The sequence below is a fragment of the Eufriesea mexicana genome, unplaced genomic scaffold (assembly GCF_001483705.2).
Source record: "Eufriesea mexicana isolate 0111107269 unplaced genomic scaffold, ASM148370v2 scaffold124, whole genome shotgun sequence".
In the NCBI taxonomy this organism is placed as follows: Eukaryota; Metazoa; Arthropoda; class Insecta; order Hymenoptera; family Apidae; genus Eufriesea; species Eufriesea mexicana.
The window spans coordinates 224,395-243,359 of NW_016908357.1; the positions used below are offsets into that span (position 1 = coordinate 224,395).

The 18,965-nt window shown below is 55.0% G+C and overlaps 1 protein-coding gene across 1 annotated transcript in view; it reads right to left on the bottom strand.

Moving 5' to 3' along the window:
- Positions 1-18,965, bottom strand: part of LOC108555597 (serine/threonine-protein kinase 17B) — a 43,805-nt gene that overhangs the window by 10,504 nt on the left and 14,336 nt on the right. Inside the window, 3 exon segments of the mRNA XM_017911361.1 lie at positions 1,620-1,711; positions 1,714-1,754; positions 1,855-2,067. Coding sequence (XP_017766850.1) covers positions 1,620-1,711; positions 1,714-1,754; positions 1,855-2,067 — 346 coding nt within the window.

Sequence of the window (18,965 nt, forward strand, 5' to 3'; positions counted from 1 at the left end):
CGACCCGCCACGTGTGTCGCCGAAGGAATATTATTAATACGCCTCGAGTTGTTCGCCTTGGCTCACCCATATCGATCACATCGATAATCGATAAACACGTACTCGTATACCTACGCCTCGCGTTTCCTCGCGTCTTTGTAGCGCGGCGCGGCGGAGCGCCGTTCTTCCGAGCTGTGTCGCGACGCGACGCGAGCGTCGAAAATTGCCAATGGTCGCCGCCGCCACTGCCAAATGAGAAAAAAAAAGAAAAAAGAAAAATCTTTGGTAACTGGTCGCGCGTGTTCCCGGGGTTTCGCGACGCGCGCGTAAAGCGTGCCTATCGATCACCTCCGAGATCGATCGTCGTTCTCCGGCGCTGCGCGTAATTTCGCTCGATTTATCGACAAAATCGGCAGATTTATCGAGCGATAAAATCGCGGTAATTATGGAAATTCGCTGGTTCGTTTGCAACCGCGTTTGCGCGAACCGAGACATTGTTTCGCCGACGTCGGCTCTCGTGGCCGAACGGGAAAGAGAGGCAGAGACGGATCTCGTTGCCCTTTCCTCCGCCGTGTAATCATTCTCGGGACGAAAAAGCCAAGAGGAGAGGGACGCATCGAGCTATTTTCGAGTCAAAGTTTCGCGGCGAGACGGGACTCCCTCGTGGTTGCTACGGAAATAATTCCGAGTAGGCAGAACACGCCGTATCGCTGCCAGTTTAGCCGGAATTCCATCGCGGTGATTCTTTCTCCTTCGCGCACGTGCCATCCACCACAGCGATCGCGATATTTTTATTTTAACCTTACGATAACGAAAGCTTCGAGGAAAAAATGCGTCCCCTTCTTCGCTGCATTCCAACGAGAGCGTCTCCGCTTTCTAGCAAATATTTGAATTCGCGAGAAAGTTACTTTCCGAGACAACCGTGTCGAACCCGACGCGCGGGAAAACGTCGAATTAATGCGACCCTCGTACTTGCCGCCTAGCAGGTCGCGCCACGCCGAAGATCGATCGATCGATCGAGCGATCGATCGACGTGGCCCCGTTACCCATGCGAATCGCATAGCGGCCGCGCCGAGGAAAACGCTCTTCGCGTTCTCGACACGGAGGTTTTGGCAAACCTCGCCCTGTTACACGGGTTACTTTTACGTAACGATTTAGGTCGTTTGCCGCGTCGCGTCGTCGAGAAATTGCCAGCACCGCTCGAAACGTCGTCGTCGTTGTCGTCGTCGTCGTCGTCGTCGTCGTCGTATCGTTGCCAACCAACCAGTTTCCTTTCATCGACGCTCGGCGTGTTCGAACTTCGAGACTAGCCGCGAAATACCTCTGATTTTCCTTCGAGCATTCCCTCTCTTTTTCTCTGTCCGTCTGTCTCCCGAACGGAGGAGAACGGGAAGAGAGCTGTTCGCTTGCCGATTCCTTCGCTACGTTTTTCGTCGCGCCGGGAAAAACGAAGATAAGTATTATTTGCAGAAACGAACATCTACCGGGGCTCTTATCGAGCTGTTCGTTGTTTTTAACGGCCGGGAGATAAGAGAGTCGAGAGACTCTCGACCGGAATATTCTTCCGTCTGTCAACCTCGCGCGAAACGAGCACGGGAATGCGAAAGAGCAAAGCGACGAATATGAATCTCGAGGCTCACCTTGATATCGAGATGGGCCACGTTCAGGGAATGCAGGAAGGCTATGCCGTCCAAAATTTGTTTCAGCAATCTGGCAACCTGTCGCTCTTCACTTCGTCTCTGTCCAGTATCATTTGCAACTCACCACCGGGAGCCCTTCGAACAGAAGAGGCGTGAGAGGTGTGTTTGCGCTTACGAGTAAATCGAACCTCGAAACGGAGGATATCTCGCGCGATACTCGTGCTACACGACTTACAATTCCAATACCAGCACCATCTCCGTGTTCGTTTCGAACACCTGATGCAGGGACACCAGGCGGCAGCAATTCGCCGCGGCATCCAGCACCGCGACTTCGTGCAGCGCTTCCGCCCTCAATTCCTGCGCTCGTCTCCTCTTCCTCAGAAACTTGGCCGCCCATTGTCTTCCGCTGGATCTCTCCCGACATCTCCTCACCGTCGCGTATTTGCCTCTGCGAAATGAAGGAAAAAACGCGCGTTAGAAATGCACAGGGCAAGCTAAAAAGTGCGAAAGGAGCGTATTTTGTCGCGGGCGAGCGTGACGATGAAATACGTCACGAGTGTGAAGTAACGTTGCGCGAGCGAGTCGTACGCGCCAACGCCGTACTTTCGCTCTTCCATTAACGATCGCGGCCGCGGACTCGCCGGTGCTCGCGCTCCTCTAATTACCTTCCCTCGCAATTACACGCGCCGTATGGAAATTCGGTGTCGGAGAGTTCGATTTCGCGTTTCCATTTTCCACTCGGCGATCCACTCGCTGGCAACGAGCGATCTAGATCATGCGGCCGCATCGGAGCACGATCGTCGATACGAAGCGTGCCGAAACGGTTCGCCGTAATCCGATGATCTAAACAGCCTCTAGAAAGCGAAGTTGCGCGGCCAACGCTCCTGCTGCCGCCGAGCGACTCTTTCGATTCTCGGCCTGCGCGCGGCTGCTAGTCCTGGCGAACAACGGTGAAAGCATCGCCTTTAGTCGCACGAGCCTCGGTTTCTTTTTACCACGCCAATCGGGATCGGATACGCGAATTCGAAGCCAACGCCGAAACGGGCTATCGAAACGAACGCGACGGCCAGGGTAAAAGCGGCGACAACGGCGCGACGCGACGCGACGAGGCGAAAGGATCGATGAACGAACGTCGGTGTAAGCGTGATTAGGGAGCATTGTTACGAGGTCGGTATCCCACGGAGTAGTAGGATCGGGGAACGAGACGAGAAGCCCCGCTTGGCTCGTCAACGGTCAGGTATTCCTGTTCGGGTACGTAAGCGGCGCGGTTGCTCCGCGTGGATACTTCCGAGCGGAAAGCACGCTGCGCGTCGCTTTAATTATCGGCGACCATAAAACTGTTAACGACCACGTTGATTCTGTAGTCGGAAAAATTTTACGGTGCCGAGCAGCGTGAGATCATCGATGCAATTATCGGTGGCATTAGCCTGGATCGACCAGCTTGCAGAGGGAGCACACACGCGCGGCACGTACAAAAACTCGCGATACCTTCGGTGATAAAGTTTGTACACAGTTCGCGTGCGCTCGGCTTCGACATTTTTCTAGCTCGGTCGGGTTATCTTCGCCGCGCGGCGTTCCGAGTATCGGCGTCGACGCTTTTCGCTCGATAAACTGGTTGCGAGATCGACGTCGCGGAACGGCTTACTCGTGTCTCGCGATAGGTCTAGCCGGCCGATCTCTCCCTCTCTCTCTCTCTCTCTCTTTCTCTCCTCGTGACGAGCGAGTACCACGGTTCGTCTAGGTATGTAGGTTGGCAAATGCCAATAGCTGTCGACGATCGTGCTCGCACGGACCAGGTATCGTACCGAGTTCTCTTATCCGCGTTCTAATTACGGACTGTTACACCGTCCAACCTATCCGTCGTTCCATCGGATCACCCTCTGCACGAAAAACAGAGAGAGTTAGAGAGAGAGAGAGAGAGAGGAGCGACGAACGGCAGGGCAAGCGGGAAAGATGGAGTAGCGGGTGGAAAGGGAACTGCTGGAAACGAACGATATCTGACGAAATCTAACGCCTTGGGGGGGAAAGGCGATAGTTTTCGGGGAACGAGATATCGCGATGATAATCGGAGGTTATTTCTCGACTTTCGTTTCCCCGAGATTTACGTTTCGTTCGCGATAGGCGAATTAAAGCCGCGTGCCACGGTCGTTCGCTGTTTGCCCTTTGGAAACGCAGATCCGATACGGCGGTTCTCGAGGTTTCGATCGGGACACGAGTGGCTGGAATTCGATCGCGAACAAAGGTAAAGAACTCCGACGTCGGTTTACGTAATAAACGTAAACGCTAGGAAACAAGTTCAGAAGTGGAGGAAGTGAACGCGAAGCGAATGCGCGCGTCGTGGCTGTATTGCCATGCGCGTGATCTCGATTTCCCTGGTCGAGAGCCCAGGTCGAACTCCCACGCTCCGTTGTTGCAGCGCGCGCGTATGCACGATTCTCGCAAAGATCGCGCGCGCCTTCTTCCGACCGATTCGTCTCGGAAACGCCCACGGTGCGATAACGCGCGATCCGCGATCGAGCCACGCGTGACCTCAACGTTCATCCGACGAATTACCGCGACCCAGAGTCGCGGCCACGAGACGGGCAAGTAACACCTGCGACAGGGATGGCCGCGCGAACGTTACGCCGGTGAAGAAATTCCTCGTAACAGCGAGGAGGCAGCTGCGAACGGTAACCAACAGGTGGTAGGATAAATCGAGGCCGAAATTTTACGCGCGACCGTTACCCACTCGATCAACGAACCCCCTATTCCTCGCCGGAAGCCGCGCGCCGTTCGCGAAAGCCAGTCCGGCGAAACTTTCGCGTCCTCGTGGCGAATCGAGATTAAAGAACGTACAAGTCGCGAGAGGCGAGTAAAACGAGATCGATAACGAGTACCGGTGTCAGCTCCGGCTCGGATTTCTCCGCGAAAATACTAAGTACGGGCTGCGAGACCCGTTGGAGGTTAATTACGCGAGAGCGTCGAGTGCCGACCTTGAAATGTATCGCGACGGAAACTCGACTTTCGTCTAAGCGAACGCGGACTCGCGCGAGCGTGACCATCGACGACGAGGAGATCAGAGTGGACGACACGCTTGTTGAACCGCGCGCGTAACGCACGATTCGCCCCCATTCGCGTAGCCCGTATTCTCCTCCGCGAGAGCTTTTTCGCGAAAGAGAGCGAACCGTGAAATCGCGCGAGAAACTAAACTCGCGCGAATCGAGAACTGGAACTTGCGCGATCGTTGAAAGGAGAGGTGGTCCTTCTACGGCGGCCATGGAAGAAAACGAGCCCGATCAACGGGTTCCGAGACGCGAGAAATCACGGTACCTAGACGGTTGCCGTTCCCCGGCGCTTCGGATTTCTCCGCGGAAATGTAAAGTAGCTGCTTGTCTTTCCCCCGTGTTCTCCGATAGCCGGCAATCTCTCTTTCTCGTTGGTCACCGATTTAAGAGCGCGCGAGAGCCTGGAGCGCACGGATCGTTAGTCCTTTAACCCGTTTGCGACGCGCGGCGCGCGTTTGTTTCGCCGGAGACGCAAAGACGGAAAGCCGGTAAACGACTTCCTCGGATAACGTCGGCCGAGAGCAAGAAATCGATGCGCAATTATGTACGCGGCGTCGTTAGATTTACCGCGATTTACGCGATTTTTCGCGCAAAGCTGGCCAGCTTCTGTGAGAAAGGAAGGCAAATCTTCTCGGGGTGCGGCGGTTTTTGTCGCGTTAAAGTCGTTAAAGGATAAACGAGAGATTTGCCGGAATAGCCAGGTGGCAAGAAATCCCCTTCGCGGAGGTCTAATCGCGAGGCGCGCGTTAAAGCGACGCGCTCGCGATCCTGTGGACCCGAGTTCCGAGAAGGAAACGAAAGAACGGAATATCTCGAACGGTGCGCGATCGCTGTCAAGCGAAGCCGCATAGAGAACGAGAGAGAAAGAGAGAGAGAGAGAGAGACTTGGCGGGATAATTCGGTGTACTCGGTAGGTACGCGTCTAGCACCGCAAAGCGGAAGAGCAACGCCGATCGAGGGAATCGTCGCGCGGCGTGTTTGTCGATTGGCCAGGAGGCAGGACGGCATCGTCGTGCAACGGTTCGAATTTACGAGCTCCTCGAACCACGAATAGCCGTCAAAGTCGTGGCTGGACGCGCGACGAAAGTATACCGAGCAGGAAACTGGACCGCTGTCGTTCCACTGCCATGCGTCTACGGTTAAAGAAACGTTTCCTGCTCTTCGATCCGCGAGACCGATACCTTTGACGGACAACGAGACGACGGTAGTTGCCCGGAGATTGACTCGGCGCGTTAACGAGAAACCGGAGAAAGAGACCGTACTCGCTTTCCAAGCGTCGCGTATCGTTCGCGATGGCGTCGACGACGGAAATAATCCGCGGGCGCCATGCGGAATAGTTTGGCGGACGATTTCGCGAACGACCGCGTTTAATATTTAACCACGCAACGATACTTTCGCCGTGTTTGTTTCTCTTAAGCAGCGCGGCGGCCGCGTTGTTATTTCTCCGACGAGTCTCCGGCATCCGCGCAGGACTAAAAGCGTAGTTAGGACCTGGATCGTTCGGTCGCGGATGGATCGCGATGGATCGCTCACTCGTTTCGCACGATTCTCACTCGTTCGAGAATCGATCGATCGCGATTCCCTCGAATCTTCGGTTTCACGGACGATCCACGATTACCCCGCGGTTTCCAGTCTCGTCGACTTTTCCGCGAGGCGGAATGCAAAGTTCTAACCGAGACTGAACGCGGTAGTGCCGCGAACTCCATAGAAAGTATACACTTTCACCGTGGTGGGTATCTCTCTCTCTGTCTCCTTCTCTCTCTCCGCAGTGCCGGATTCGTCCGAGGCGCGTCGAGGCGTCTCCGTGGAGCTTTTGCGCGCGTGGAACGGAGCAGAGGAGAAGAAGCGTTGCCGGAGCTCGTGACCGTGTCCCGTTTACGGTGCATTTCGCGTGGACGTTTCTCGGGGACGTTCCTCGGACGAGAGACGTTTCGACGAACGTTTCGGTGGTGGCGCGGCTCCTTAACGGGAAGGAAGGCTGCCGTTCGCTTCCCACGACCACGAGGATCAACCGCAAAGTTCGGAATGGCGCGTTACTTAAAACTACCGAGCGTAGTAGACCCATTAAAACTATATACGTAGCCTGGTGTAAGATCAACGACCCAGGGTCAAGAGGAGAGAGAGAAAGAGGGAGAGAGAGGTAGGGGAGTCGAGTAGAGCGTTAAGTGCTCGTTGCCCTCTGGTGTATAATAGCGTGGCGGACCAGGAAATCGGTGCTGCTAACACCGGGATCGGAGTCTACGCGTGGTGCAACGCAACCTTGCGTATCCATCGTCCTTTAAGGCATCCATTAGCTTCCTAACTACTAAACACACCACCGGTCGGTCCGACGACCCCGTGTGGCTTCGACCCACCGTCCGGTCTACGGGCAACCTTCTTCCACCTCTTCACCGAAGGAGTTTGCCTTTTTCATTTTTCTTACTCTTCCATCTTCGTCCCCGCCGTCTCTGCCGCGTCTCTCCCGCTTCTTCTTCTTCTGCTTCTTCTCCTCCCCCTCCTCCCCCACCTCCTCCTCCTCCTCCTTCTTCTTCTTCTTCTTCTTCTTCTTCTTCTTCTTCTTCTCTTTCGCCTCCTTTTCCTTCGTCTCTCTCTCTCTTTCCTCTCTCCTTCTACCGTCCTTCTACCATCCCGATACCGACGTTCGAGGGTCATCGACATCCACGGCTGGAGACATTGTACGCAACGTCGGTGCTCGGTTATCGTGGTTACGAGCTTGGCCGCGCACCTTGCGCGCGTTAACATCCGCGATTCTTCCTCTCCGTCTCTCTGCCGTCTTTCTGCCGTCTTTCTGCCGTCTCTCGACGACTCGCAGGAAGGATGGTTGGAAAAGTATAGGGTAAGATCGGAAAAAAACGTCCCAGTGCCCCTGAGAGAAGAAGAGGATTGCGCAACGTTGCGTAATCGGCCTAACGAGCCGCGAACGCAACTGGAACGAATTTCACCGCATTGGTAACGACGTAACGCTGTGGCCCGTTGCGATAGCCGCACGATGGATTTGCATCGCGGAGAGAGAGAGAGAGAGAGAGAGAGAGAGAGAGAGAGAGAGAGAGAACGCCGATGCAGCGGGACGACGGTAGACGACGCGGTCGGTCTCTGCGCCTACCTATCCGCTAATTTCCTTAATTGCCAGCGGAGTCGGCGAGTGTAATTAACGACGACCGGAGGCAGCAGCGAGCCGCTCCGGTTTCCGTGCTACGGGCCCGGTAACGAGATAAACTCGACCGATCGGATGGCGACGAGATCGCTCGCCGGAGAATTAAGCGGTTCGCGCGAAACGCCAGTGCCTTTCCAACTCGATCCGCTCCATCCGCTCCATCCGCGCGCCGCTTCTCACCCAACGTTTCGCGTAAACGCGTTATTCCTCGAGTCGAGCGCACGCGTTCGTCGCAGTTCTCCACCGTCCATTGTCGCTCGTTAACGCGATTGCGCGCCGCGTGTGTACACGCGTTTAGCCCGCGCGGCTCTTCGGGATAGACCGAGAAAAATACCACTAATATCGCGTCGCGAGCCTGCCGCGGCCATTTAAACCGTCGCCGACTAATCGACGCTAAACTCCGCCGAGAGGCGCGAGTTTCCACGCGTTCCTCGCGTCACGAAGGGAACAAAGCGACGCAATGTCGTCGGAGCGAGAATGCAGTTATTCTTTAACTCGTTGCCAGCGACCATCCGTGCTAGAACGCTTTCGTTATTTTTACGGCAACGGCCGCGTTCCCGCAAACCCCGCTTCGAATCGTTTCATTCGAAACCTTCTGCGGTCGCGAACGCCGCAGAAATTTTTATCCCTTCGTCGAGGATGATTACTATCTCGCGACACTGCGAGCGCCAGACGATCCTCGATACGTCGAACGCGTTTCGTCCATTCGACGACGCGAATACGAGGGGGATAAATAAATTAATTACGTAAACGTCGGTTGGGAAACTGGCAGAGGACTGGCGCTATCTCGTCGATCGATGCTTCCTCGTGGATACCGCTCGATGATGCATCGTCCTATCCAGCCTCTCCTCTCGTCGGAAATTTCATCGGTTTTCGCAGGCGGAGAATTCCGCGGTAACGGTCGAGAGCGAGTTCAAAGGTCACCGAGGGTCTCGCCATTACGTGTATATGGTCGACGTTCGAAAGCCGGTTGGCCAAATACCGCGATCGATTATCGCGTATCGAATGGAAGACGCGCGCATTCTCTCTCTCTCTCTTTCTCTCTCTCCCGCGGAGAGTCCCCTATCGAAGGAATTTTTGTCGCGTAACGACTCCGATGAAACTTTCGCGCGAATCGTCATACGCCGAAGAACCGAGCGGTACGACGTTTAACCTGCTCCCGAGAACGATTACGAAACGACTCGCGCGTTCCAGTTCCCCCCGGATTCGCTTTCCTCTTTTCCTCGCCGTTCGTTGCTCTCCTTCGATACCTCTTCGATCAACGCGTCATTTCCTCTGGAACGCGGCTACGGGAACGCGGACGATCCTACGCTGTCTCGGAAGAGATTAAGCGTTTGCCAGGCAAACGAGAAATAACGGAGTCGAGACGCGGACGTTCGTTTCTCCAACCAAGAGTGCCGGGGTATCGGCAAACGACCACGTTCAGGTATGCCGCCTCTCGATGGCGAATTCGTCGATGCGTGCCAGGCGTTTTGTTCGTTTCGAGGAATCGAAAGGACGAAATTAAACGTCGCCGAACGGATGGACTAGAGAGATGGGTCGCTTGGCGGAACGGGAACGGGAAGAGGAGATCGAGCGACGATCGTTGGCGACCACGCGGCGACTTCCTGCTGTCGATCGTTGAAATATGGCCGATGCGGACCGACCAGTTTGGTTCCCTTCGAAACTTCCCATCGACGACCGCGAATAAACCGAACGGGGATCCTTCTTCCTCGACGTCTGGCGAAAATAAAGTCGACTCGATCGATGACTCGCGGCCAATGGAAAAAAGAAAGGAGAAGGGGGGAAAGAAGGTTGCCTCGTGAAACGTCGTAAGAAATTACGAGGGACAGGGGATCGAGAGATCCGTTGGTATGGAGCATCGGTTTCTTCGGGGGTCCCGATTTAGCCACGGAACGCCGCAAAACGCCAATAAGAGGATACTTTGGTCGTTGTCGGGATTAATGCTCGTCACGAACGAACGAACGAACGAACGAACGAACGAAGGAACGAACGAAGGGACGGGCGTCGACTTCCAAATTTCGCGAAAAGGAGAAAAAAGGAAGAAAAAGAAGAAAAAGAAGAAAAAGAAGGAAAAAGGAGTAGACGGAGTAAGGCGTAGCAGTCGCTTGGCGAGCGAACGCGGACGGATAGGAGGAAGCCTCGGGCAAAGAGAAGAGAGCAACTCCCTTGACGTCCTTCGTCGGTCGCCACAGTTTGCTGACCCGGTTCGAAAAGAGCAAAAATCGATGTCGATGTCCGGGAAGGAAGGGAGGAGGGAGGCCGATCGGGACCAAAATCGATCAACCGGTCGACGGCTGGTGTACCTACCAGGTATCGAACTCTCTTCGCGGTAATCTCCGGTCGACTATTAATATCGCCTTTGCGTTAGCCGCTGTCGAACGCGAGGGAACGCGAACGAAAGGTTGGATGGCACGCGTGGTGGACGCGCGAGCTTTCGATGGGACGTCTAAGCGGCCATCGGCTAAAAGTTATCGGCCATGTTAGTCACAGTGGGGGGAGAGGAGAATTTCCATAAACGTCGTTGCTATCGATGGCTACCGTCGATGAATCATAATTAGCCGAGGAAGATGTTGCGTTAAATCAAGGTGCGGCGTGTCTCTCTCGTATGAAAACCAAATCAAGTCGCGTGAGTCAGGCGCGCGAGTATGTACCACGCACCGCGGTGAATTCCAGTTTACGACGAACGCGCAATGGTGACCGCCGCGAAACGTGGGCGATCCAAAGGTAACGCGCGTCTTCCCGAAAGGCCACTTTGCCTTTGCTCGAGTAAATCGCGTTTCACCGTTCCGAACAACCACCGCGTTTTTCCTCCTCGTACCGCCAACTTACGAGGATCCTTTCATCCTCGAGAATCACGGGGGAAGAGCGAGAGGGAGGGAGGGAGGCGATGGGGACGAAGCCGGTTTCGCGTTGCGCAAACGAGGATTTAAAAAATAAGAAAGGTCCTACGAATGATTTTGGAAACGCGGAGTGCTCCGCGAGGTGAGCGGTCCGCGGCGTTTCGTCGATTCAGCGGCCTTGCGAGATACCGTTGTCAGAAATCGGTGACTAATAATATAAATTAACACCCACCGAAATTGCGTCAGAGCGAAGAGCCGAGCAGATGGCGGAAGGGTGGGGGGAGAGAAAAGGAGAAAACTCGTTTGTAACCTTTCACTCGTTGCCACGTAGATAGAGATAATCGTGAAGCAATCTCTCGACGCCTTCCGCGCTACGATAAGGAATTATCAGCGTCGACTAATCGTAGGTACTTTCGCACAATGGAGAAGCCTGTTACGGTATCTACGGTAAATAAGACCACCGAGAGATAGGTACCCGCGACGCAAACACCCAAGACTCGTCTCGCGTTCGTTCGGTCGCGTTTACGTGCCGGGTAATTCCGGTGAAATTCCGGCAGAAATTCCAACGTTCGGTCAAACGCCTCGCGCCTTTTCTCCACTTTCGACAGCCAGGCGACGATAAAGCATTCGCCGCCAAGGGTTAAGGTTTGGTGCATCGAACTCGGTTGCGCGAGTCATATGCAAATTAGCCGGGTGGAGGAGAGAGAGAGAGAGAGAGAGAGAGAGAGAGAGAGAGAGAGAGTGAGACAGAAAAGCGATCGGGCGTTGCTGGTTGCCCCGCCGAGCGGGAATCGACGACGACGACGACGAAAAACGGGAGAGGAAGAGACACACGGCCGAGCATTCTCGTGCACGGAGGAGGAACGCGTTCACGCGAGAAGAGAACGCCGGTTATCCTCGACACGTTACGCCGTATACGTGTAGGAAGGAGCTATCGAAAATCTCAAATCCCACTAACCTCGTTGGCGAGCTACCAAGGCGATGGTGCACGCCTTCGGTACGGATTTCTTTACGGCCCGCTGGGAATTTATTTCTTCTTTACGTGCGACGGATATATATTCGCGATAGCAGCCACCACAGGTAGCCGTACGTAAGAGAAACGCGAAATGCGAAATGCGAAACGCGAAACGCGTCGAGAGGTGTCGCTTCGGGTGTCTCTCGCGTCCAAACGTTTCAACGACCCTCCATCTTTTTCTTTTTGCCCAAACGCACGCGTACGAAGAAAAAAACGAAAAATCCAGAGTGTCCCGACCAAACTCTCCCTCTCTCTCTCTCTCTCTCTCTCTCTCTCTGTAGCGAGGAAAGATCGAGTACGTACGTACACGCGTTAAACGGTGCGCAATCGGAAACTCAGCGTGATCGAAAGAGAGGAAAATTGTCCGCGACCGGTGGTGATGACGTCCGACGAGTTAAACTCGCTGTCGCGGAGCGTATTCTCCGAGGAAACGAAGAGCGGGTGAAATTAATTCGCGGTCGGTGGTTTTCGCGAGGGTGGAGGAGAAGCGGAGACGCGGCCGGAGAAGAAGGGGCATCGATCGCGGAATGGTCGGGGCAATTCGTTCGCGTTAAACGGATGCTAGAAACTCGGCCGCGTGACGTAACGTCGCTTTGCGGAGAGACTAACGATTATTACCTTCCCCCTAAGCCGTCGGTGTTCGTCGTTGCCAGCGAAAGCCGGCGACCACGCGAAATTGTGACAAGTAGCGACTAAAGCGTGTCGCAATTACCGAGACGACGCTTCGCCGCGCGGATCCGCTACTCGCTTTTGTATCGCGCGAGCACGCGCTTCACGATTTTCCTCCTTCTTCTAAACGCCAATGCGGCCGTATTCGAGGCACGTTCTTTACCGGATCGGGGCACGCCGACTATACGTAACGCGCTCTTCTTCCAACCGTCTCGAGAATTCGTATCGCCGTGTCTTTTCTCCCTCTCTCTCTCTCTTTCTCTCTGCGATTCGCCAGGTTTTCGAGTGTCCTCGCGATAAAAGACGCGTCGCGGATCGGCCGAATTCGTTAAGAAGGAGCGCGTTGTTCGATACTCCGTACGAGACAGAGAGACGAAGGGGGGAGAGAGAGGGGGGAGGGGGAGACAGGTAGGTATATACGCGTTTTAAACGAATGCCTACGGTCGAGAACCGGTTATCAATTACCACCGATTCGAGGCCGTTGGCAAAACAATCAGCAAAAATTCAGACCGTCGCGCTGAGCTCTGTGCGTGGTCACGCGTCGAAACGCGACTTAATCGCGGCAAAATTGCGCGACCGGTCGACGATTCGCGGTTATTTACGGCTATTCGTCGCGCGCAATTGGGATCCTAATGGAGTACGTTTGCACCTCGAACAAAGTAACGAAGCAGCGAGAGTTCGATGCTCGTTCGTAATTCGTCGCGATCCTTTATCTCTACCCTCCTCGCCGCTCCTCCTCCCAGCGATGTACCGAAAAGGATCGTCCTTATCGCGAATCGTACGACGGTTTACGCGTTCGCGGTGTTAACCGAGCCACGATTTATTCTCTGGGAATATCACGCGATACCGATAGTCCATCGAAATCGCGCGTGTGTTTATGACGCGCGTAAAATAAAATTAACCGCATGCATAATGCATACGCGGGGCAAAAATATCATCGCGATAGTAGTAGCGAGCCCGCCGCGGCGTGCTCGTCACCGTTTCTTTCCTCGTTCTTCATTTTTTCTCGCATCGCAGCTGCCTCGAATCACCAAGCGAGAACGCCTAACTTTTTCGCGCGTTCTCGTCGGCCAACGGTTCCGACGGACGGGAAACCAGGATGAAAATCAAATGGCAGTATCGCAGGCCGGCCTACCTAGCCCCCATAAGGACGTTCTATTCCTGGAAGCTGCATCTACCGACCGTTAGTTCGCGATAGCTTCTTTCGCCGTGAATCCGCGAGATTTTGCCGCGCACCGCCGCGTTTACCGCATCGCCGTTTAAATTTATCGCTTCGAATCCGTTTTCACAGCTTTCCGATACTCGTCTCGTCTTCCGCCAGTCGCTTTGCGATATCATACGCATACTTTGCGTATCCTTTCCACTTTTTCTTTGACCCTCGATTCGCGTACGTTTCCGCGTGTCGCACACCGCTCCGATCGATCCGCGACCACTGTACACGGGACATCGGAGCGCGGCTTTGACCGACTGCGATCCGGAGTGTCATCTTCCGGAGTAACCTTGACCCCGCCTATTGCGCGACCCTCGCAACCCCGCGGGATCCTCGAATGGCCCTGAGAATCGATAAACGGGTTACGGCGAACTCGCGTCGACCTCGAAACAGCGACGCGCCGCTGTATCTTCGGGGACATCGATCGCCTTCCACCTGTTGTTCCTTCGTCCGTCCGCTTGCACCCTCGTGGGAAATCGACGAACGAGTGCGTCGGTTCGACGATCTCGGAATTTCGCGCGCGTGGAACGAACGTTCTCGCGCCGGGATTAACCCGTTCGGTCAATCGGCGGGGAATAAAAGTGCCGGTCACGGGTTAGGAAGCAGCGATAAAGCTACGGTGGTTACCGACGTTAGCGAAGAAAAGTCATTAACGTTAATGAGTTTTCCGAACGAACGATTAACTCGAGAAACCGACGTGGCCGTGATTTATAGCTGGTAGCGAAAAATCGAGGAAGACGTATCGTTTGTCGGTGAGACGCGTGGGCGTGCGCGTCTCGGTTAAGAGGAAGGGAATGGCCGCGTCCACGGCGACCGAGAAAACAGAACCAACGAAAACCCGATCGCGTATATCCTTCTTCGCCAATTTATGGCGTCCCTTTTAATTGCTCTCCATCGGGAATGGTTCTCTTCGAATCGAGTGAGAGAGGGGGGGGGGGGCGGGGGGGAAGAAATAGGGGGAAAAAAATAGGGAAAATTGGCGGAGAGTGGAAGGCACGAGGAGCGAGAGGCGTACACGGACGCGCGAGAGCGTCGACGATGCGGCAAAGGGACCGCATCCGGAGCAAGGCGGGACCTGCATCCGGCCTGAAAACGGATGAGACCTGGCATTCAAGTGCAAATCGTTTCACAGCATTGTGCTCGAGAGCTCGAGAGCTCGAGACCGTGGTAATGGCAAAGTCGTTTCTACCGTTGCCACCGACCGCGAGGCTTCCAAGGGACCAGACGGATCGACGCCTTGCCATTTTGCTTCGCGCGTTCTTTATCGGAATTCGCGTGTACGTGTATTTCGTACGGCGAGAAACTACGGTTCGGTTCGATCTTTGTCCTAAGCCGAAAAAGAGGAGAAAAAAGAAAGCGAGGAAGGCGATAACGGTGGAAGAACGAGTGCGGCAACGAGCAGCTGCGTTTCAGTCGAATGAATTATGCATCGCTCCGATTAAATTAAACTCGCGTACGCTGCCACGCTGCCACGCTCCTCGAATCCCTCCCTCTTCGGTTTTATACCTAACGAGACAAATTTTCTTTCTATTACGCGATTAACCATAATGGCAGGTGATGTACCGAACGGCGAGGAGAACCTGGAGGAAGGAGCGAGGGGAACATCGTCCAAGAGTTTACTATTTTAAGTACAAGACCGCATTCTTCCTATGAGCCGTACGAAGCTTAATTGGAATACTCTTGTTCCATTATTGCGTCGAGGTCCGGCTCGGCTTAATCTCGCCATCTTTCTAGTAAAATATTTACATAATGCCGGCAATTGACCGTTCGATCGAGACCTCGGCACACAGCTTATAATTTGAGTTGGCTGCTCCGAGAAATCGCTTCGAATCGCCCCAAGCAACCCGCCCACCTAGGCAAACGAAGACGAACCGCTACCTAATGGCCGACGAATCGTTCGCGTCGCCGACAAAAAGATCCGGATACCGAGAGAATAACACGGGTTCGCGTCGGCTTCCTCGACGGCGGTGTACTTTTCCTTCTTCCCCGATGCAAGGAGTCCGAGTTATTTCCATTTCTCCATCCTTCCTCGTCGTAGTAGGTACGTATATTTATATATATATATATATGCACGCGTCCAACGATCAGAACTGTTCGCGTCCGTGGCGGAAATGGTATTATCGCCGTTCGGAATTCTCGACTCGTTTTGACCGAAGCGCGTACGAGAACCCGTGAGAATCGACCGAATTTTTCTTCCCCGCTGTTCCCGATAACGATGCCGATAAGCGGTAACCGCACGCGCAGTTGCGCATTAAATCGCGGATACAGATAACGCTGGTATTTCATGCAGCATCCCCCTCCCCCTCCCCCTCCCCCTGCCGCCGCGTGCAGCGAGACGAGAGCAAGTTCGCGGCCTTTGATAGGCCACTAACGAACGCGGCTTAACCGCTAGGATCGATCAACGTCCGGTAACTCGCGTGCCGGATTACGCCAACGATCGAGATAGGTTGGAATGGATCGGCGGTAATTCGATGGACGCGCGACGACGCGGCAGAGGCGAGGCTCCGCGTCGGCTCGTCGTCGGCTCGTTCGCTTGGAAACACGGCTAGAGGAAACGAAGAAAGGAAAAGAAAGGAAGAAGGCGGGAGAGCAGAGGGTAAGCGCCGAACCTGCCGAGGAATAGCTTCACGCATGCTTCCCACGTGACTCAGCCGGTCGGGCATAGATACGTATCGTCGGTGAGCCCTCCGCGTACAACCTGCACGCACGATGCGTGGCGGGGCGAAACGTCCACGTTTCGTGCGTGTGCTCGTGACTCAACGGAGCCACTAACCTGCCCCCTCGTTTTTCCATACACCGTCTACCCGCCTCTCCCCCATTCCCGTACCTTTTACTCTCTTCCCGTTGACCAAACGCGCGACTCGCCTCTAGAAACTTGGTCGTCGCCGAGTTTCCGCCTTTCTACTCGCCATCTTCCAGCGAGTATCGTCGCCGATGTATATGGTATATCGCGCGTATCCGAAGACGTGCAGAAAGACGTCGTAGAGGACCAAGTATCGGACGAGACGACGCGATTCCACGCGATTCCACGCGATTACGAAACAAAAGTCGCGTTCCTTTCTCCGCCGCCGCGTCGAATGTTTTGACACGGGGCCCCGAACGCCAAGAGCGTGTGAGTCACGTCGCGATCGGGTACGTTACGCGTCGTGGCGAGTTAACGTTCGCGTGTGATTCAACGTCGGCAGGGCCCGGTCGAAATTCCTCGGCGCAGTCCCGCGTGCCTTTGCCCGCTTCTGCATACAAAAGGGTGCTGCTGTGCTCGGTCGTGAGAACCGAGGAACGCCGAGAACGGTGAACCGACCGATCCGTAAACCGCGAATCCTCGACGATCGACACGTCGATTTCGACGGCAGGTGGGCGGAGACGTCGTCGTTCGCGTTACCCATCGCGTTCACCTTTCCGTCGAAACGCTACGATTCCGAATGGTAACGCATCGCGGGATCACGAGTCTGGAGCTACGCGGGAGATGGCGATTTACGGAGGTAAAGCGTGATTTACGAGCGACCGGGTATTTCGTAAAAACGTCACGACGGAAAGTGTCGCAAGTTTTCGCGGCGAAATAAGGTCGTCGACGAGCGCACGCGCGAGATCTACGGCTCAAGAGGGGGGTTTTCTTATTCGCAGGTTAGTATCGGTGATACCTAATCGCGTTTCGAAGGAAACCGAGACTATAAATCGAGTAGCTTTCAAAACTGGTTACACGCCGCGGACATGCTCTCGTTAATAGCACACGCTTCGGTCACGGTAATTGGACGGTCCTTAGCGGAACGATCGACGGCTTTCGGTCCGTATCGAGGAACCCACGCGCGAATTCGCGTATCGTGACGCGAGGTCGTTGTCGTGGCGCGCCGACACCGACAGCTCGGCAACGATATCGTGCCTTCGGCGCGCGATACGGACTCGTGACGAAATCGGGAAAGGCGGTTGTCGATCCAAGTCGCTCTCCTTCGACTTGGTCGACATGGCCGTCACTCGATACGGCTACCGTTCGCGCGTGTATAACTCCGCTCCAACGTCGATTCCGCGCCGCGTATCGTCGCGTATCGCCGCGAATCGTCGAGATTTATCGCCCAACATATCTCCCTCTCTCTTTCTCTCTCTCTCTCTCTGAAACGAGCGCGATTCGAGAGCGAAGAAAGAAAGGACGACGCGCCTCTGGAACTCTGCCCGGCCCCCGATGCCCCAATGTATGATCAGCGAGCGTGGATTCTTCGATGGCTCGTTCGGAGGATATTGCTCGTTCGTCTGGAAAAGGAACGCGCCTTTTGCTACGTGGCCCCGTATTTCGTGGAGACGAGACACGAGCGGGATGGAAGAGAGACCAGAGACGGCTTCTCGCGAGACGCGGCCACGACGACGCGTGTTCGTTTATCGGGCTCGTTCGCGAGGAGGCCTACTTTGCACGTGGCCTACTTGCGGAAGACCGACGGTCACGCGAGAAGGCATCGAGCCGACACGCGTCTCGAGTCGACGAATCGGCTTTGACCTCGAACCGAATCGGAAGTACGTTCGATTTTTTCGTTCCGTGGGATCCCTTTGTCGCTGCTAATCGCGGTACCCCGTTTCCGCGATCGCTCCAACGTCTCTCGGCGTCCGAGTGGTTTCTCGCGCGGCACGATCCGCGCGATTCGGTGTTTGGGCTACTACCGTGATCTCGAGGTATCGGGAAGACGACTCTCTCGGAGTAGCGCGGAGAGAGAAGGAGACTGCTGCCTCGTCTCACGCGAGACGTCGTGTCCTCACCTCTGTGTCGCGACGATCGGGGACCCAGAGACCTGAATAGCCGTAGCCGGCGGGCCCGGCAGGGCAGAGTAACGGTCCACGGATGAAGGTTACTCGCGTTATCCACGGGCCGGTGTTTCTCTGGCCAAGATCCAGCGCGATCCAACGATCTAGGGAGTAGCCGTGATCGAGAGTAGGTGGTCTGTCTCTCTCGTCTCGGAGCTAGTCCGGAATATGGAAATCCGAAGGAGAACGACAACCGACTGCCGGCCGCGCCGATGCTTTCATCTTCCGGGATGAAAAACGAAGCCGTTTCGTGGCGAAAAAGTTTTGGCACGACTCGTCCGATGGTTGGGGCGAAGCTTTCAGAGCGGATGAAAGGAAGGGTAGTTTTCTTTTCCGGTGATGCGATATTTCGGTAAGCGCCGCCTCGTGCCAGGTTTCCGTGGAGCAAAGAAAGGGAGGCTGCGGTCGTACGTACTCCGAGCAAGGATGCTGGTCCGTTTCACGGGAAAGGTTCTTTTCGAGCGAAATTCCGAAGGGATTACTCACCGACACGACAACCGGACTACGCGCGAGTAAAAGACCCAAGCCGTCGTGGTGCTCCGTTCTCCGTTCAGGTATAGAGAGCGTGGAAAATAACGTTTCGTCGACGAGAATCTCACCGACAAAGGACGAAACCCTCGGAC